Source organism: Leishmania mexicana, chromosome 10 (genome assembly GCF_000234665.1).
Source record: "Leishmania mexicana MHOM/GT/2001/U1103 complete genome, chromosome 10".
Classification (NCBI taxonomy): domain Eukaryota; phylum Euglenozoa; class Kinetoplastea; order Trypanosomatida; family Trypanosomatidae; genus Leishmania; species Leishmania mexicana.
The window spans coordinates 158,190-177,742 of NC_018314.1; the positions used below are offsets into that span (position 1 = coordinate 158,190).

At 61.6% G+C, this 19,553-nt stretch overlaps 6 protein-coding genes across 6 annotated transcripts; all 6 read left to right on the top strand.

Moving 5' to 3' along the window:
* Positions 1-12: 12 nt before the first annotated feature.
* Positions 13-1,782, top strand: LMXM_10_0420 (dihydroxyacetone kinase 1-like protein; the record flags this gene model as incomplete). Its single annotated transcript, XM_003872828.1, has 1 exon — positions 13-1,782. One exon carries the CDS (start codon positions 13-15, stop codon positions 1,780-1,782), a length of 1,770 nt encoding a protein of 589 aa, XP_003872877.1.
* Positions 1,783-3,802: 2,020 nt separating this feature from the next.
* On the top strand, positions 3,803-5,755 carry LMXM_10_0425 (hypothetical protein; the record flags this gene model as incomplete). The annotated part of the gene is made up of 1 exon (XM_003872829.1): positions 3,803-5,755. The coding sequence occupies one exon, from the start codon at positions 3,803-3,805 to the stop codon at positions 5,753-5,755; it is 1,953 nt and encodes a 650-aa protein (XP_003872878.1).
* A 978-nt stretch (positions 5,756-6,733) lies between these two features.
* Positions 6,734-7,219, top strand: LMXM_10_0430 (hypothetical protein, unknown function; the record flags this gene model as incomplete). Its single annotated transcript, XM_003872830.1, has 1 exon — positions 6,734-7,219. One exon carries the CDS (start codon positions 6,734-6,736, stop codon positions 7,217-7,219), a length of 486 nt encoding a protein of 161 aa, XP_003872879.1.
* Positions 7,220-10,282: 3,063 nt separating this feature from the next.
* LMXM_10_0440 (hypothetical protein, unknown function) lies at positions 10,283-10,780 on the top strand (the record flags this gene model as incomplete). Its single annotated transcript, XM_003872831.1, has 1 exon — positions 10,283-10,780. One exon carries the CDS (start codon positions 10,283-10,285, stop codon positions 10,778-10,780), a length of 498 nt encoding a protein of 165 aa, XP_003872880.1.
* A 3,118-nt stretch (positions 10,781-13,898) lies between these two features.
* Positions 13,899-14,150, top strand: LMXM_10_0450 (hypothetical protein, unknown function; the record flags this gene model as incomplete). Its single annotated transcript, XM_003872832.1, has 1 exon — positions 13,899-14,150. One exon carries the CDS (start codon positions 13,899-13,901, stop codon positions 14,148-14,150), a length of 252 nt encoding a protein of 83 aa, XP_003872881.1.
* A 2,890-nt stretch (positions 14,151-17,040) lies between these two features.
* LMXM_10_0460 (GP63, leishmanolysin) lies at positions 17,041-19,008 on the top strand (the record flags this gene model as incomplete). Its single annotated transcript, XM_003872833.1, has 1 exon — positions 17,041-19,008. The coding sequence occupies one exon, from the start codon at positions 17,041-17,043 to the stop codon at positions 19,006-19,008; it is 1,968 nt and encodes a 655-aa protein (XP_003872882.1).
* Between the last annotated feature and the right edge of the window lie 545 nt (positions 19,009-19,553).

Genomic DNA, 19,553 nt, shown 5'->3' on the forward strand with positions numbered 1-19,553 from the left:
CCGTCTCCCAAGATGTCCGCCGTGGTGCCGAAGTTTATCGACGAGCCCAGCAGCGTCGTGGCGGTTGCCGTGGACGGCTTCTGTGAGCTGAACAACCGTGTGAAGAAGATCGAAAACACCAACGTCGTCGTGTCCTATTGCTTAGATCCAACCAAGGTTCTGCTGCTCTGTGGCGGCGGCTCCGGTCACGAACCGGCTCACTCTGGGTTCGTCGCCAAGGGCTGGCTGAGCGCGGCGGTCTGCGGCAGCGTCTTCGCCTCCCCGCCCACGGCACACGTGAGCGCCGGCATAGAGTACCTGGCCAAGCTCCAGGGTCCTGATGGTCCAGGTATCCTGGTCATCATCAAGAACTACGCTGGCGACATCCTCAACTTCGAGTATGCCGTCCGCCAAGCCCGTGCAGAGGGCATTCAAGTGGAAACGGTGCTGGCGGCCGATGATGCAGTGTTCGGCACTGAAGATGTACAGAAGCGTCGCGGTGTGGCCGGATGCTGTCTCCTCTACAAAATCCTCGGCGCTGCTGCAGAGCGCGGTTTGTCGCTGGCGCAGCTGAAGGCACTCGCTGACCGCGTCTCACGCAACATGCGATCCATCGGCGCCTCTCTCTCGTCTTGCTCGCTGCCGGGCAACCCAGCCTCGTCGGTGATGCCTTCCGGAACGGTTGAGGTGGGGCTGGGCATCCATGGCGAGAAGGGACTCCTCCAGATCCCCTTCCAAGGCGCAGCGTCCCTCGTCCACTTCCTCGTCGGAATTCTGATAGGTAAGGGAGAAGTAGGTGCTCCCGCCACGGCCACCGCCATCCACGCCGGTGTCAAAACTCTCTTGCTGGTGAACAACCTGGGTGGGACAACGGACCTGGAGATGTCTACCCTTGCGCACCACGCCTTGCGCGAACTTGCCGCCGCGCAGCTGACTGTTGTTGGAGTGCACAGCGGACGCCACATGACATCGTTGGACATGCACGGCTTCTCGCTGACGCTGCTCGTAGTCGAGAACGAGAGGGACCTGGAGTTTATGCTCAACACGAACGCGTTGCAGAAGCCGCTCATGAACTTCCACGCGCCGCAGCTGAGCGGCGCGACGGTTCCAGGGCCGCTCACAGCACTGCAGCTAGCGCGGCAAGAGGCGGAGGCAGCGGGACGCGCGGCGGCCACGCCGACCGGCAGCCCCCTCTGCGCCGCCGTGCAGCGCGTCTTTGCGAAACTCATGACGATGGAGACCTACTTCAACGGCCTGGACGCGGAGGTAGGTGACGGCGACCTCGGCAGTGGCGTGCATCGCTCGGCGATGGCGGTGCTGGAAATGCTGCCTTACCTGCCATGGGAGGCCGACGTGCGGCGGACCTTCGCGCTCATCTCCAAGGCCGTCGCCGACGCCTTCGCCGGCACCTCAGGCCCGCTCTACGGTGCACTGCTCATTGGCGGCGGCAACGCTGCGGTGCAGGCTCTGAAGAGCGGCAGCGCAGTGGAGGCGGTGCGTGCGGCCATTGCTCACGGCAGCCACGACGTGCAGGAGCTCGGCGGCGCGCGTCAGGGCGATCGCACCATGGTGGACGTGCTGGAGGGCATGCGTGTGTGCCCGGCCGTCGCAGCGGCGGCGACGATGCCGGAGCTGCTCAAGGCGTGCCACGAAGCGGCGCGCGCGGCCGCCGACGCGGCGGCGTTGCTTCCCGCCAAGCTAGGCCGCAGTCGCTACATGGAGGGAAAGGAGATTGGCAAGAAGGACCCGGGCGCGGAGCTCGTGGTGGCCTGGCTCGAGGCGCTTGTCTCGGAGAGCAGCTGATCGGGAAGTCTGTCATTGCATAGGTACAATTCGCAGGCTGGAAGTGGTACGTGTCTGGTAGTGGGTGATGTCATGTATAGATGGAGGGTATCACTGGGGACTGCTCGCTCTCGCTTCTTGCCGGTGCCACCGCGTCTCGCTTCCTGGTGTATTGTGTTTGCGGCGTGACGGCTGCCCCCCTCCCCTCCCCCCTCCCACGCCGTCCATGCTGCCTCGTCAGGCCCACAGTGGGGGGGGGCGGAGGCGAGGAGACGAATCACATATCCGTCCACCACCCGCCCATATCCCCCCCCACGGCCTCCTCCCCCCCCCTCAATCTCCCTGCCCCATGCGCCCCCCTCCCCCTCGCTCTCGTTCCGCAGCACACCGTCGCGCTGCCCTTGTCCTTTCTCTTGGCGCTTTTTTTTTAAACACCGTTGTTCATACATATGTTGTGTGTGTGTGTGTGTGTGTACGTGCGTCTGTTTACAGGTCGGTGGTTGTTGGTTAACTCTGAGGGCGGCTGGATCATGTCTCCCCCCTCCCTCCCCCCCGCTCCACGCACAACTCGTGTCCTTTCTTCATTTGCATATTTTCAAAACGCCTCCCTCCCTCCCCCCTCCCCTAAACCCTCTCCCCTCCCTCTCCCCCCTGCAGCCCATCACCACCCGTATGCTGATGTGTGCAGCCCCAGCACAAGGCACAATATAGGCAGGATATACACAGAGAGAGAACGAAAACCCACACTCTCTGCGGAACTCCCTGCGTTCCGCCTTCGCCGTGACGTGTGTTTCTCTTCTCGCTGCCTGTCCCTCTCTCGTGCACACATCCACCGCATCCCCTGCTCAGAGGAGCGTGTTAGGCTGCCGCCGTGGCCTGGGCAGCGCCCATCCCTCTCCCTCTCTCTCTGTCCCTCTCTTTGTTCTGTGGGAGTTCTGTGCAGAGTTGGACGTCTTTTGTGTACTCGAGACCGTCCTCGTGACTCATCGCTTGCAGGTGGTGGCGGTGGGAGGGGAGGGGGGGTCGTCTTGGGGTCTGCGCATGCAAGAGACAGAGGGAGTGGGGGTGGGGTGCGGAAGGCGAGGAAGGGACGGCGTTTCCAGTGCACAAAAGTCGAAACAAAAGAAAACGAGTGCGGGCGGACCTGTGCGGGACGCACAAGCGGCGGGCACAGGGGAGAGATGGAGGGATGGAGAGAGACGGCCCCACCCATCCACCCACCCGCTCCTCCTCTTGAGGGGTTTAGCGGGTAGCCGCACAGCGCACCCAAAAAAAAAATGAGAAGGGTATGGCTTTCCTCGTGCGCGAGTAGAGTGTTCATTTGGTTGTGTGTGCCTCCCACGTTCCAACCCTCTCCTATGAAATTGGGCGTGGCGCCCTCACCCCACCCACTCCACCCACCCACCCCCTCCCACTTCCCGCTGTTATCATTGCGTTCATCGGAAGAATGAAAAGAAAGCGAATGGCACACGGAGAGCAACGAGAAAAACACGACGGCCGCCCTCCGCGGCGTCATGCCTCTCAAGAGAAGAGGCGTTGCACGTTGCACTGCAGTCCGGGGACAGCGCTCGTCCCCCCCCCCTCCCCCTCTATTGTCCAAGGGCTCACGTTCCGACGTTCCTTTCGTTTCCTGTTACGTCGCCCGAACACTTGTGTTGTGAGCTGCCACTTGAGCATGCGTTCTTCCAGTGATACACGTTCTTCCTGGAAAGGGAAGCACATCGGAGGCCCCCCTCCTCCTCCTCCTCCTCCCCCCTACCCTCCCCTCCCCATGTCTCTCTCTCTCCCTGGCTGCTTGTCCTACGTCTGTCTTATGTTTTCCTCTCATCCAGCGTGTCCCACTGGACAATGTGTGGCACGTGCACACTCGGCACGAAGAATTAGAGAAGGGACTTCACACGCACGCACACGCACACACACACACTAAATGAAACGTCTGTCCATAGCGTTCTTTCCTGTCGCGCAGCCTTTACAATTTCAGCTGCAGCGGCACTGTTCTGTCTCTGTGAGTAGAGGTGTGCGCGTCTGACGGGGTGTCGTCATGAGTAGTCGTGCCTGCACTCCACCTCACGGTCTCGGCAGGGGTAGTCAGGAATCGGTACCCCATAAAAAAGCGAATAGAAGAGCCGTTGCTCCCCTTGATGCTGTCCCGTCGCCGCCACTGGCGTGGGCACAAGGGCAAGAGCATTCCTCACCGTCTTCAGTGGTGATGCTCTCCTGCAGCAGCGACGACGACACAGACTTGTTTTGCTTTCCTCACCTAAATGGAGATGCAGCTGCCACACCGCCACCATCTCAACCGCCCTTGACGCGAGCGCAACTCCTGGCGCTGCAGCGATCTACGTCTGACCACAATCTCGTAGCACTGACACCTGCGACCACGACAGCACTGAACAACAACGAAGGACGAACGGGCACGATGGTGTTGGGCGCCACTCATCTCCGTGGCGACACCAATCAGGTCATCAAGCAGCGCCAGGAGCGTGTGATGTCGTGGTTAGCGGGTACGTCTGCAACCCCCAACCGCCCCCCAGACGGTTCGGACGATGGCGCCACCGACGCAGAACTTCGCGGCTCGGGAGTACCTGACGGGCTACACACACCTCCCCGGCTCGTGGCCTCATCCGTTCTCGTTCCTTATGCCGCCTCTACGGCGCCCGTCTTACCCTCTCTTGCAGGATCTTCGGGCGTGGGCCTCCGCTCTCCGACTGGCATTCAGCAATCATCTGATTCAGCTGTGGTGCCGCCGTGGTGCGCACTCGACACCCGAACGCAGGCATGCTGCACGCCCCCTCGCTCGTCCCCACACCCGTGGAGTCTGTCGGCGCTGCACACGTGCGACGCGCAGGGAGCACCGGTAACTGCGTCAGACTGGCCGACAGTTTCCATCACTCGAGACTCGCCGAGGCGCAGACCAACGCCTCTGGCCTCGATGCTGTTGCCTTTCCTGGCTTCTCCGACACCGCGGCGGCCGTCCGTTGTACGCGAATCGACGAAGGACTGCTCCGCCCCATCCCCGGCTCTGTCAGGGGCCTTACGCGACGCAAGGACTCGAGAAGCACCGCCGGAGTCGCCGCTGCCTCTCTCCGTCCAGGAAGCTGTTACGGCCGCCTCCGCGCCGCGCGCCACCAGCAGCCACGGCGACGGTGAAAACCCTATTGCTCTGCGGGTGTGCACGCTCTCCGGCCTCACGCTTCGGGTAACGGCGGACCGGTGTTTGAGCGTGGCCGCGCTGGCGCAGCGCGTGGCTCAGTACCTGCAGTTGCGAGGAGCACAGGTGCAACTCAAGTACACCCGGACCGGCGTTGTTTTCGACGCGCCGTCATCTGACATGAGGGGTGTCGAGACCGCTTCGGCGACGGCGAACGTTCGACTCTGCGACCTCCCGGGGCTTCAATCTTCCGACGTGTTTGTTGTGCTCCTCCGTGCACAGCGGGGTGAACCATCGCCGTTGTCGCGTCTGCCGTCTCGGCCATCGGCAGCTGGGTCGCTAGCGGGCCGCTCCCCTTCTCCTCGGCCCTCGTCGGCGTCGTCTCCAGTGCGCCTGTCTGGCCGCCATGCCATCGCAGCGAAACGCGCACGTCGAAGCACACCGGTGCCGTCGCTGCCAGCCTGCGCCATCGCAGAGTCATTGCCCCCTCTGGCCGGTGCGCATACAACTCGTGGTATATGTACCAACGCCTCTGTGCCGCCACTGAAGCCTGAGCCGGCGCCTATATCTGGTGGAAGCAGCTCTGGCACCCGCTGTGCCCGTCTCACCACACCCTCGCCCGGTGGTACATCTTCCGTAGAACACCCAAGAGAAGGGAAGCACAGACGCCATGACACCGAGATGTACTCGTCGATGACGCAGCCGCTGTCCGTCGTGTCGCCGGCGCGGACTGCTGCTACTACATTTGCGGCGAGCGACCCAGTGGGCGAGCGGGTGGGACGCGTGTCGGCCGGCTCCTATGGCTATCCCCCCCTGGCCAAATCACGAGCACGCCGCATGTAGCGCAGCACCACGTGCCGAAGCCAACAATGTTCCTGTGTGGCACCGCCGTTTTCTTCGTTCTGTGTTGCGGTGGCGGGGAGCAGAGGCGTCCATGAAGGACACGACGTGTTCCTGCTTTGCCCGTTATCTTTCCTTGAGAGGAGGAGGGAGGGGCGGTAGGGGGAGGGGGAGCGTTGTTTCGGTGGCTCTCACTTCCGGAGCGCTCGAGGTGTGCCGCGAAGAAGGTGTCGCACAAGCTCCCCACCCCCCCATCTCTCTCTGTCCGTGCACGCGTGTGTGTGTGTGTGTGTTCCTCCCGATCCGCTTTTATACGCGCACAGAAGCGACATTCTCGCAGACGCTGAAGACACCGGCATACGTACTTGAGACGGGCTACTGACGAAACAGAACCCAGAGGCGGTGTGAGCCCTGCTCATGTCGGGGCGCGTAGTGGGAAAAACCGGCCCTCGCCCCAGTGCAGTAAGCGGCATTGTCTGTGCTGTCCTTCCGCTTCCGTCGACTCGCCCCTCCCTTCCCGCCCCCTTATCCCCTTCTTACTTTCCTCCGAGCCTCTTCGAGCGCCAACGTCGACAGCTGCGAGTGATACAAGGCGTATCGCAGAAAACCGTCCTGCCCGTCCTCCCCCCACCCTGCCTGCTTGCTTGTGGTCCTCCTTGTCGCGCTGCACGTCAACCAACAGGCAGTCTCTCTATCACGGGCGCACGACTCACCTTCGCGCCATCACATCCGCACACAGTCCCCCCCCCGATACACACACGGACGACTCGTCTAGGCTCGGGTCAGTCCGCGCTTCACTTTGTGGGTTTTCTTCGTTTTGTTTTTCTGCTGTTTGTGCGCAGGCAACCACTCGTGGCGCAGCTGCGCATCTGACCCGCGCGCGCGCGCGGGTTGGCGACATTACCATCTTTGCCCAACCCACCCATATCTCAGCGCACCGGACTCGTCAAGGCAAACGAGCCACCCGCGCGAAGAAGCGGAATGCCGTGTCCACCTGGAAGTGGTCTGGCCGTTGCGCTGGCGATCAGCGTGGGCACCATCCTCTTCCTCGGCGGCAGCTTCCTGTATGAATGGTACACGCAGCGCAGCGAGGCAGCGCACGCGGAGGAGGTTGAAACAGGCTACTACCGCCTGCCACCGCCGAAAGACTGCGCGGCGGCGTGCGTGAAGGCGATCGAGGAGGACCTGTTGGAGCAGAGGCTGGAGTTTGGCGGCGGTGTCAGGCGGCAGGAGGCGCACGGCAGCGGTCGCGGCAGTCACCGTGGGATGTGCGTCTGCTGTTTTGAGCGGCGGCAGCGGTTCATGTTTGTGCTGTGCCGCCACATCTGCCTCTGCGAGCCCTGCCTCATTCAGGCTGCCCGCACCTACGAGGAAACGGTGTTGCTCGGGTCGTTTGATGGCCCGGTGAAGATGCCGTGCCTTGTGTGTCGCAGGGTCAGCTACATTGTGAAGATATTTGCATCATAGAAGGGAGGCATCCCTATGCGGGTGCTCGCCGTCGTGCGGGGGTGAGGCGGGCGAGCAGCATTCAGTGTCCGGCGCGTCGGCGGTGGGGGTGGGGCGTACTCTGTCGTGGGTGTTACCACTACTGGTGTATCACTGCACGGGACGCGAACACACCCGTCCCATCCTACTTTCTCTCCCTCTTAGCCGGGCTGCTCGCTTCGATGCTCCCTTTTCTTTTTCTGAAGGATCTGCTCACGCTCCCGCGTGTCTTTGGCCTCAGCACCATGTGTGTCGCCGCACAGGCCACCACACGATGCCTTCATGTCGGCCATGTTCGGCTTCCGCAACGTGCGCCCCTCTGTATCTCTTCGCAGGCGTGCCGTTCGACCCCGCGCACAGCGACGGACGGACAGAAGAGAGAGAAGGGGGGAGGGACGGGCCGAAAGGCTCGCGTGCCGACGCGATGTTGTGTTCGCCGGCGGCTCGTCATTCTGTTGTTCTGCGCACCCGAACCAAGAGGGGAGCACCTTTGCCGGGAGAGAGACGCCCAGGATGCCGTCGGGAGGAGGCGGGAAAGCTTGGCGCAACCCCACTCTTCGCGCGCCTCTTGGCCTTCTTTTTATTGTTGTCCAGCTGCTCTTCACTTTCTCACGCACGCGCGCATGTAGATCGCCTATCAGGTGTTGTAGCGACGACTGCTGCCACATGGGGTGCACGGCACGGGCCAGCCCACCCAACCCATTCGGACGCACCGCAGTGAGCTGTGAGAGCATAAATCGAGAAATTGTGCGGCCTCGTGTACTGCGAGCTGTCCTGTCGGAAGCCGCGCGAAGGGCCGTGCACCTGCTCTGGTTGCCTCCTCTCGGGGCTCACGGACGCGCCCCTCTCCTGTATACATCACCTCGACAGGCCTGGAAAGGGGGGGAGGGCACGCGACACGTTGGGTCGAGCGCCGCACACAGGTCCATCCTGCGCCGCGCACCGTCATTTTTTTCCCCGTCGCATTCTCGCCGTATCCTTCGGCACATCGGAGCCGAGACGACGTGTGGCTGCTTCAACGTTTTTTTTTGGTTCTCTGAGTCGTTAGTTGGCTGGCGTTGTCGGGGAGGCTTCCGGGTCGAGCGGCGCGGGTCACACATGCATCCGTAGCTCGCAGGTCTCTCTCCCTCTGAGTCTGCGTCCAACTCAGTGGACACACACACACACAAACACACAGGGACGGGACGGTGAGTGTGTGTGTGTGTCCACTGAGTTGGACGCAGACTCAGAGGGAGAGACACACACACACGCACAGGCTGGGCTGAATGCGGTGATGAAGAGAAGGATCCCCCTTTCGGTCTGCGGAGGCGCTGCGGCTCGCAAGGCTTTCTTAACGGGTGCTGCTGCGCTGCTGATGTTTGGGGTAGTCCGTCTCGGTGGCAGTGACACCACGCGCGCGGCCGTGAGCGGAATCGAACGAAGGCTCGTCGTCGTCTCGCTCGTGCGGTGAGAAAAGCCGAGGATGAAGATGACGAGGCCACCGCGAAAAATAACAAAGAAAGGGGCAGTGGTACTTGAACCGACCGTCTCCCCCCCCCCTCTCTCTCCCCGCGCGACGCCCTGGTAATCGATGCGGACGAGTCCATGAACGCGGGCAATGCGTGTGCTGCTGTGAGCGTGCCCAAAAAAAAAATTCATGCTTCTCGAAGACCTGCAACTGTGCCTGTACAACGCAGGTCTGATGTACATCGGATTTTTCCCTACGTGGGCACGAAGCTGCGCGGCGAGTTTGTCGGGCCGATGCAGTTGTCGCGTCCGCTGTGCCGCGAGGTTGGCCCAGTCGTCAAGAGCTTCCATGCTTACCTGGCACGCAAGTCCCCGTGTGGCGCCCGCGCTAAGAAGTCGTCGGCTGATGGGGTGCCCTTCCGGTATTACTCCACGTTGTGTTTATCGTGGCTAGTTTTTGCTCGTCTCATCATTGGAAGCTCTCTCGTGCGAGCACGGCCGTTTCCCCGCTCTGCACCTCTGCCCCACGCCCTCCATCAGCTCACTGCGCACACACGCAGTGAGCGGAAAGCCTCCCCTAAGGCTTCTACTCTGCCGTCTCCCTCGGACTTGCGCTGGGCCGGCAACCTTCTGTCGTTGATGATGTCGCCTTTTCTTCGCTCACACATTTTTTTTGTTGTGGCGTGGTGTACACACTTCCTGTGTTGCGTATTGGCGTCTGCGCGTGTGTATGCGCTTGGTTGTTGCCGGTGCAGCAACTCCTGCTGCTGCTGCTGCCTCTCTTCCCCCCTTCCTTTGGCCCCGGTATACGTTCACCAACTCGTATCCCTGCGCTCACCAGAAAGTGTGTTACTCGCGGCTGTGCATGTCATCGTCATCACCAGTGCATTTCTTCTCTGTTTTCCGCTTGCCTTCGACCTCTCTGTCTCTCTATTTCTGCACCCACTCCCCACCCCACCCCCTGTTCCTGTCACCGGTGTTGTTCTCCCGCACATGCGCGTGGTGCACCCAGCACACCGAGCCAATCACGTCAGACATCACACGCACGCAGCGAGAGAGAGATGGCAGCGTGGAAGAAGAAGAAGATTGGCGATCGGGGCGCCCGTCTGTCTCACTGCGACGGTGGACGATAGACATGCTTCCTGGCCCTTCCGTGTTCCAGTGCACTCGCACTTGAACACCACCAACGTCACGCCAAAGGGGTGCACGTCGACGGACTTGTCATGCGGGGCGACTTCGCCACCCCCCCCCCAATGTCTCCTACGTATTCTACTGTTGGTACACACACACTCTCCTCCGATTCCGCGCGGCGGAACGTCTTCCTGCACACACACACACACATACGTATAGCGCCTTTTTCGCTATTCTCGAGTACACAACCGCGACCTGTCCCAGCACGCCCAACCCACTCGCCGGCACACACGATACCGCCGCTCCGGCTCTGGGGCCCGTTGTCTCCACTTCGGCCAACTATCGCAGCCACCGATGCAGCCACTGCGAGAGGAGAGCAACGATCACCGCCGGCGGAGGCGGGGCAGCAACGCTGAAGATGAAGACCCGCGCAGAAAGCGGGGCAGTGATAGAAGCATAGGCGCTGCTATGGCCTTGGCCTTCAGTGCTGGCGCCCTAGTGTTCGCAGGCGCTAGCGCACTCTACTCCTGGTACACCCAAGAAAAGGCCCAGCGGGACCAGGGCTACTACTACCTTCCACCGCGGGACGGCGACACCGCACCCGAAACGGGAGCGGCCGCGGCGTTCAAGTCATCCTTCCTCGCTGCCTCTGCCGCCGCTGACGGGGCGAGGGAAACAGCGGCAAAGAATGCGCCACCTCACAGCCCCGACGCACTCTCTGATGGATGCGGGGTGTCGCTCCCCGGCGAGGCGGAGGGTGGTCAACCTTGTGTCTGCTGTCTCGAGCGCCACCAGTCCTTCATGTTTGTGCAATGCCGCCACATCTGCCTCTGTGAGCCGTGTCTTATCCAGCTTGGCCGGGCCTACGAGGACAACAGGCTGCGTGCCCGCTTCGACGGACCAGTTCAAATGCCATGCCCTGTTTGTCGGACCGTCGGTTACGTTGTGAAGACATATGCCTCGTAGAGTTGTCCGCGCGTGCGGTGTGTGCGTGCGTGTCCCCGCCTCCCCAAAATAAAAAATTTTGAATAGCTCCACGCGGCACGCGGGGTGCTGGCCATGCTTACCAACGCACACGTGTGTGCACGCGGGCACATGATCACCGCCTCATTCATTTTCTTTTTCGTCTTCTGCTGCTGCTGATGTTGTACGGTGCGGTGATGTTGGCATTGCTTCTCCATCACTCGGTCCGTCGCTCGGTGTCTCGCCCTCACTTCTCTCTCCGTGTGCCTTTGCCACTTTTTCCTTGTTCTGGCGAGCGCTGGTGGCGGTGACCGCGCTGCCTTGTTTCCTCGTACGCCGTTCTGCAATGCATTCTTCGTGTGGTTTTTCGTCGTTGCTGTGGCTGCTGCCGGTGTGGTGCCCTCCGTCCGTGCAGCCGCCTCCTCCTGTGCACTCCCCCTTATTTTTCCTTGGCCTTCATTCAGGGGTCACTGTCACTGGGGCTCAGCCCCCTCCCCTCCCCACACACACACACACATGCGTACATACGCGCCACCCCTTCTCGCGACTCCACGCACCGTAGCGGCATTCCCTTAAGCACACGCATGAGCGAGGCTGTTCTGTGTGTGTGTGTGTGTGTGTGCTCTTGCTAGCCTGCATCTTGTGGGCCGTGACGCTCCGTTCCTCTACCGAGGCCTCGACGATGCCTTGCCGTGGAAGGCGTGTGTACTTCTATCTTGGTGGGGCGGGGGGGAGGGGGGGGCAGAAGCTAGGGAGTGGATGTGGTAGAAACACACGAATATATATATATATATTATAACGAAGCTCGTGCCACTTTACTTGACGCGACATCTCAAATTTCGCCTGCTCCTGTCCGCCGTGCGTGCTTCTGGATTCTTGGTGGACCTCCGTGGCGCAGGGGAGGATACGAAGTAACGAGGGAAGGTACCCCACAGACACATCCTTCAAGGTGTCCGCCCCGGAGATGGGGGGATACATATACATGTATATCATGTCTCGGGGTTACCCAAGCTGGCGGTAACACGAAGTGGGACAGCGGCCACAGGCATGTCTGTGCTCCCCTCCACCTCTCCAAGATGTGCCGGCAAGCGGCGTGTGAAGAAACAGGGGAAGCAGCATGCAGCGAGTGCGACCTCCATGGTTACTTGGTGACACCAGACCGCCGGATTCCTCCTCGCTGCGATAATGCGCCAGGCTACATGTGTGCAGGTCATCCATTCCTTTTCTTGCTCCACCCCACCCCACCCCTCCCTTTACTCCTCCTCCCCCTCACCTCCCAATACCGTCTCGCCTTCCCTCATCAGCTGATCCCATTATGCCCATCAGCTCGACCTCCCCTTCACGGCTCTTCTGAGCTGCGTCCGCGCACGCACTGCGCTGAAGCAAGCCTCCCCCCGCCCTTCCACATCTGCCACGCCTTTCCTGTGTGCTTTCGCCAACTGCCATCCACATCCGCGCCTTTGAACCAATTCGGTGTCTCTCTGCCAGTGGCAGATGTATGTGTGTATTCTGTGGTGGTGGAGGAGGGGGGGGGCGTACTGGACAGGGGATGCCGGGCGTCGAACTCTCGCCCGCTTTGCGCGCTCTCCCCACTGCCTCCTCTCCTCCCGAAGCGAGCACGTGCGGGTGCGACAGTCCCTGCGCGAGTGCTTTTTTTTCATAGCGAGATCTCCGTATTCTCTGTATGCCGATCGCGGTACACCTCACTCGGGGCATAACGCTGCCACGAGATCGGGGGATGGCAAGGATTGAGAGCTCTTTGCTCTGTCGAGGCGCGGTGCTTATTCGACCTGTCAGTGTCACTTGTAGTGTCCATCCACTCTGAGAAATAGCCCCTCCCACTGCGGTGGACCTCATGGGCGGCCCCTTCTCTCCCTCTCTCGTGATGTCCATTGCCCTAGCCTTCAGAGGACGGCCCCCCGTCCACCCACCCAGTGAAACCGGAAGATGGAGAGGACAGGCGGCTCCACACACTCGCCAGTACACACACATAAACACATCGTATACGCGTATCGCCTCTCTGAACGAAGACGCCATCTGTTCCTGCCGGCTGCAGCCCTTGGCGTCAGCGGCAGGATCGCACGCACCACCCTCCCAGAAGCCGGATCGACGGAGGCGACTATGCCAACTCGCTCAATGGACTCGGTGTAGCTATCGTTCTCACCTGCTTCCCCCGCTTATCCTGAGGCGCGGAAAAAGCAAGTACATGCATGCATGTGTGCAACCTGTGTAAGTGTGCATCCTTACGCACCTCTTGTACACCAGCCCCCATCTTTTGCGTTTCGTGATTCATGTGTACGTGTGTGTGTGTGTGTGTGTGCGGTGGTACACGAATGGGCAAGTAAAGACCCGTCGCGGGTGGGGCACACAGAGAGAGAGAGACACGCTGCGGCGGCGGCTGCCACACCTCGAAGACTTCGAGAAAGAAAGGGGGAATGGCTGCGTCAGACGTATGTGCTTGTGAAGCCGGGTTTTGGGGCGGGAGGGTAGGGGAGGGGGAGGCTGGGGTAAGACGACGCCTTCCTCGTCACCTGCACTCTACTTGCTTGTTGAAGAGGGAGAGATGGAGAGAGCGAACGGGTCGGCAAAGCGCGAGACGAACTCCTCGTCCCGCTCGGTCCCATCACTCCCTCCCCCCTCCCTCACGTCGTCCCTCCCTGCTCCTCTTCTGCTGTTTCGCTGATCGTTCCACGCCGGTTCGAATTCTTTTATGGATCCCACGTTCGCCTCCCCTCGCCCGCCTCCCTTCAGTTCATCCCACCGCACACACACACACACGTGTAACTGTGCGTGTGCGTGTATGTGAGTGTGTGAGATAGGCGGCCGAGGCTGTGTTTCCCAGTCCTCCCCCTTTGTTACCGCTACTACCACATCAGTCTTCTGCTTGCGTTCTGTTTCGCTTTTCAACCACGGCTCTCCCTCCCTCGCCCCATCTTCCCATTCTGCCGCACGCGTCTTCGCCACTGCCATCAGTACACACACACACACACACACCTCCTCCTCCTCCTCCCCCTGCTCCCATCTCAAGCGCCTGCCACACGCACTTCTCTCGGAAAGCACTCCAAGCAAACATCTTGTCCGCTCCTTCCTCCGCGCGTGCTCTGCACGGTAACAAAGCACAATGCCGTCTGGAAACGGATGTCGTGCCAACCAACGCCGTGAGCGCGAGATGAAGAAGGCGCAGAGCGCCGGCGTCAAGCACACTTCCGATGATATGAAGAAGCATGAGCAGAGCAAGAACGCCATTCAGTGCAAGGTGTGCCTGCAGGGCTTCCCCCGAACGGTGCGCCGCCCGGAGCTGGAGCAGCACTTCGAGAAGCACTCAAAGGTAGGCAAGTTCTTCGAGGAGGTGTTCCCCGACTTTACGGAGTAAAAGAGAGGGAAGCGAGCAGAGAGAAGCGGAAGGGAGTCTGGAAGTGTCCGCCGGCACACACACCCACACACACACAAAACACCGCGACGACCAAGTCAGCAACAAAGGAACGCGCATGCGCCACCCGCCGTGAATCTACCGCTGTTGCACCACGGCTATATCCTCTGGTTGTCTGGGAGAAGCCATCGGCCGTGGCATCGGGGGAGCATGCGCCTAATGGGCCCGTTCCACCCGTTCCTCGGATACGTGCTGAGCAGACCGCGTCCGACGGGCGTGGGCGGACTGCATACCTTGATCTCAGCGGGCAGCGTCCGGGGTTGTGCTCGAGGGCAGCAAGTCGTGGCGTCTGTCGCTCGGATAACAGAGGGTGGTGGTCTCTCGATACATGTCGCATGAGCTCAAGGGGGATGTTAGTCAGCTGCAGGCCAGGGCCCGCCGAGACCTTGGGCTTTGCCTGTGTGCCGTGCTTTGGTCTCAGTCGCCTTCAGCCGCCTTCAGCCGCGGCATCCCATAATACGCTGTGAGGACTCTCCGGATGGGAGTCTGGAGTACTGAATAGTGCAACTCGAGGCTGCTCTTGTCATGCTCCCGGCACCCGTGCCTCATCAACCCGCACCTTGTTGGATGGAGGAGATGCCGCACACGTTGCACACGTGCACTTTGGGGCTCATTCGCATGCATGTCACTGCACCACTTCGTCCACCGCTCGGGCTCTTCTCTCCGGATACTCTGTTGGAACTTCGGCATACCGTAGCAGCCATACTGGACAACGTGGGCGCACAGTGCTCTCGTTTTTTTATTCGATTCAGGAGCGTGTTCCAGGACGACCTTGTTGCCCGAGTCTGTGTGTGTGTGTGTGTGTGTGGATGGCTTGCCCGCGTGCGCCGCGACGGGTGGGACGCCGCCATGATTCTGTGGCGGCACGGGGCACTCCACGCTCCCCTACATCCGCACGCCTCTCATAGGCATGGGGTGGGTCAAGGGAAACGGGCTCGCGGACAGACACGCGTCTGCACACAAGAAACTCATAGTTTGTCGATCTGAAGGGGGCATAGAGGGGCAGTCATAGACACCCAACAGGGAAGCCCACGCAGCGCGGGCGGGTTGTGCGTATTCAGGTTACTGCATGCAACGCCATAGTGTAAAGTGAGGTGTGCCTTTAGCTTCGACGTCCTCACAACAAACACAGACAGGGGCGGAGGCTCTGGCGGGCGTGTGGGAGCATACCACAGCGCCAGCGCACTAGTAGGCAGCAGACCATCTGCACTCCATGCGGTTGCTGCCAGTTACCTGCTGCTGCGGGAATCCAAAGTACGGAAAGGTGCCCCTGCGGAGCTGGGCGAGGATGGTCTCCTGTCGTCTCGCAAGCGCAGCACCATTGCTCTTCTGGTGTGGGTTAGCTGCCACCAAACAACTGGCATGATTTGTAGTGGGCTGCTCCAAGCGTCATCATGCCCGCGAGCCTATTCGGCACAACGCCAGGCCCAGCCCTCTCTGCGGACACCAAGTGTTGGCAAGCGTACCCGAGCAGGGGGGGCTGCAGGCTGCTTGGACTCCCCACAAAGAGTAGAATACTGGACCCCTGTGTGATGCCACGCACTGAAGTAACCGGCACGCCCACAGATGGAAATAGAACGACTATAGATATGAATGCAGCAGCGGAGCGCGGCGGGCGGTTGTTGTCTCTCTCTTTCACACACACACACGTGCACGCGCACGAAACAAGGACGTGTCTCCGCGTCATCGCGTGTTGCAGTTTCGTTCTGCTGCCGTTCTTTTTTAGGTCTCGTCTGCTGTGCGTTCCTCAGTCAGGCACGTCGCAAAACGTAACCGCATACACCCATACACGCGATCACGCCACCGTGTACTCGGGGTTTGCACAGAGCCAAGGGACTACAGGATGAAATGGTCGTGGTGTGTGTGTGTGTGTGGAGGGGGTATGTGTACATATATATATATGTGAGTGTGTCTACGTGGGTGCCTGTGTGTTTTCGCTTCGTCCTTTCCTCCTTTTTCTCTGTGAAGTGTGCCTTTGCGTACCGCCCCTCTGACGCCTCACCTTCTGTTCCGCGGAGAGGCGGCGCTGCCCTCGGTGTGTCTCTGCCCCGTCTGAGCTCTGCGACTCGTCATCCCGGCAACATATCGTCCTTCTCCCAAGGGAACAGCAGCTCGGGTCTCAAGGGAAGGGCAGCAGTCCCGTTTCGATGAGGCGGCGGCGAACCATAGGCGCCTTCCCCCCTCCCCTTCCACCTTCTCTCCTCCGTCGCCCCACCGCCACCTCCGTCGCACGCGCGAATCCGCTCAGTCTCTGCGTGTTTCCTTTGCGACGTTGGAGGTGTGAGCAGCGGAGGCGAGGCGCGCAGCGCCTTTACTAGGCCGCTCTCCATCGAGAGGAGAGGAGGCCATGTGGCCCGACACGGAGAGCGCGACCCGGGGGGAAGACATGCACACACACACGCACACACACACAAAGCCCCAAACGCAGCACCGACGGAACGCGCCAATCGAAGAGGCACCTTGACAGTGGGACACCTTTCCGTTACCGGCCCTGCGCTCCCTGCTGTGTCACCATACAGCGGCCAGTGGTCAAGTCTTCCGCTTCGTGAATAGCTATTCACCATGAATTGTACACCTCCTGAGCTGCACTATACCTCATCTTCCTTTGAAACTGAGTAGCTCCAATCCAAATCACTCCCCACACCCATTTCCGCCATTCACAGACCCATCTCCCCGTGCCCCCTCCCTGTCCCCTCCCTCCCCAGATCCACCAGCGCATCCCATCCCGCTATACCCTCTCCCCCGCCCGCACGCACGCGCACACCGCCGTGCACAAGCCCTCGCCCTCGCCACCACACCCCACCGCCCGCAGCGCCCCCGCGCCCGCAGACCCATGCCCGTCGACAGCAGCAGCACGCACCGGCACCGCTGCGTCGCCGCGCGCCTGGTGCGCCTCGCGGCTGCCGGCGCCGCAGTCACCGTCGCTGTCGGCACCGCGGCCGCGTGGGCACACGCCGGTGCGCCCCAGCACCGCTGCATCCACGACGCGATGCAGGCCCGCGTGCTGCAGTCGGTGGCGGCTCAGCGCATGGCCCCCAGCGCGGTGTCCGCGGTGGGCCTGCCGTACGTGTCCGTGGTCCCCGTCGAGAACGCCAGCACCCTCGACTACTCGCTATCGGACAGCACGTCGCCCGGTGTTGTGCGCGCCGCGAACTGGGGCGCGCTGCGCATCGCCGTCTCCGCCGAAGACCTCACCGACCCCGCCTACCACTGCGCTCGTGTTGGGCAGCGCGTCAACAACCACGCCGGCGACATCGTCACCTGCACCGCCGAGGACATCCTCACCGACGAGAAGCGCGACACCCTCGTCAAGCACCTCGTCCCGCAGGCGCTGCAGCTGCACAGGGAGCGCCTGAAGGTGCGGCAGGTGCAGGGCAAGTGGAAGGTGACGGGCATGGCGGCCGACGTGTGCGGCTACTTCAAGGTGCCGCCGGAGCACATCACGGAAGGCGTGACCAACACCGACTTCGTGCTGTACGTCGCCTCCGTGCCGAGCGAGGAGAGTGTGCTGGCGTGGGCCACGACCTGCCAGGTGTTCGCTGACGGCCACCCAGCCGTCGGCGTCATCAACATCCCCGCGGCGAACATTGCGTCGCGGTACGACCAGCTCGTCACGCGTGTCGTCACGCACGAGATGGCGCACGCGCTGGGCTTCAGCGACACATTCTTTGAGGCCGTCGGCATCGTGCAAGAGGTGCCGCACGTTCGCGGCAAGGACTTTAATGTGTCGGTGATCACCAGCAGCACGGCGGTGGCGAAGGCGCGTGAGCAGTACGGCTGCAACAGCTTGGAGTATCTGGAGATTGAGGACCAGGGCGGTGCGGGCTCCGCCGGGTCGCATATCAAGATGCGCAACGCGCAGGACGAGCTCATGGCGCCTGCCGCATCTGCCGGGTACTACACCGCCCTGACCATGGCCGTCTTCCAGGACCTCGGCTTCTACCAGGCGGACTTCAGCAAGGCCGAGGCGATGCCGTGGGGCCGGAACGCCGGCTGCGCCTTCCTCAGCGAGAAGTGCATGGCGAAGAACGTCACGAAGTGGCCGCCGATGTTCTGCAATGAGAGTGCGGCCACCATACGGTGCCCCACCGACCGTCTGAGCCTCGGAACTTGTGGTATAACAGCATACAATACTTCGTTGGCGACGTACTGGCAGTACTTCACCAACGCGTCCCTCGGGGGCTACTCGCCATTCCTGGACTACTGCCCGACTGTTGTTGGCTACAGGAATGGCTCGTGCAATCAGGATGCGTCGACGGCACCGGACCTTCTCGCTGCGTTCAACGTCTTCTCCGAGACCGCGCGGTGCATCGATGGCGCCTTCACGCCGAAGAACAGAACCGCTGCGGATGGATACTACGGCGGCCTGTGCGCCAACGTGAAGTGCGACACGGCCACGCGCACGTACAGCGTCCAGGTGCGCGGCAGCAACGGCTACGTGAACTGCACGCCGGGCCTCAGAGTTAAGTTGAGCAGCGTGAGCGACGCCTTCGAGAAGGGCGGCTACGTCACGTGCCCGCCGTACGTGGAGGTGTGCCAGGGCAACGTCAAAGCTGCCAAGGACTTTGCAGGCGACACCGACAGCTCCAGCAGCGCCGATGACGCTGCCGACAAAGAGGCGATGCAGCGGTGGAGTGACAGGGTGGCCGCCTTGGCTACTGCGACGACGCTGCTGCTAGGAATGGTGCTCTCTCTCGTGACACTCCTCGTGGTGCGGCTACTCCTTACCAGCTCCCCCTGGTGCTGCTGCAGACTGGGGGGGGGGGCTCCCGACGTGAGTTGCGACGGCCCACTAGCTTGAAACGGCGTGAAGAGGCTGGGCATGGGCGACAAGGCAGCGACAAAGGGTCGCTGCTGTCTGTCCTCGTGCCAACGGCCATCGGCGCACACGTTCGTCGGAGTGCTATTATTAGTATGCTTGGCTGTGGCTCGTCCTCTACGGTGCACCATGGGAGTCCGAGCTGGGCGTGTGCTGTGGGGGAGAAGACGAGGGGGACGGTTTCACAGCCTCCGCCTCCCTCCCTCTCCTCCTCTACTGCTGTGTGCGTGCGTGCGTGCCGCGGCTGCGCCCCCTCAGCTCCTGGTCATTCGCCTTGCAATGACACAGATCATCATTGAGGTCATCGGGCGGCTCGCGGTGCCGTCGAGAGCACCGTGTGCGCCTCTATTTATCTTTTCTGCTTTGTGCTGCTCAGCTGTTTCGCAGCTCTGGAAGCGGCGGGCGGGCCAGACGTAGGCGGGCTGGTGTGCGCCCTCCCTCCCTCCCTCTGCACTACCCCCTGGCACCGCCTGGACGCTGCGTGCCATCATAATAGGTGGCCTGCCAGCGCCCAGGCGAGAGGCAGG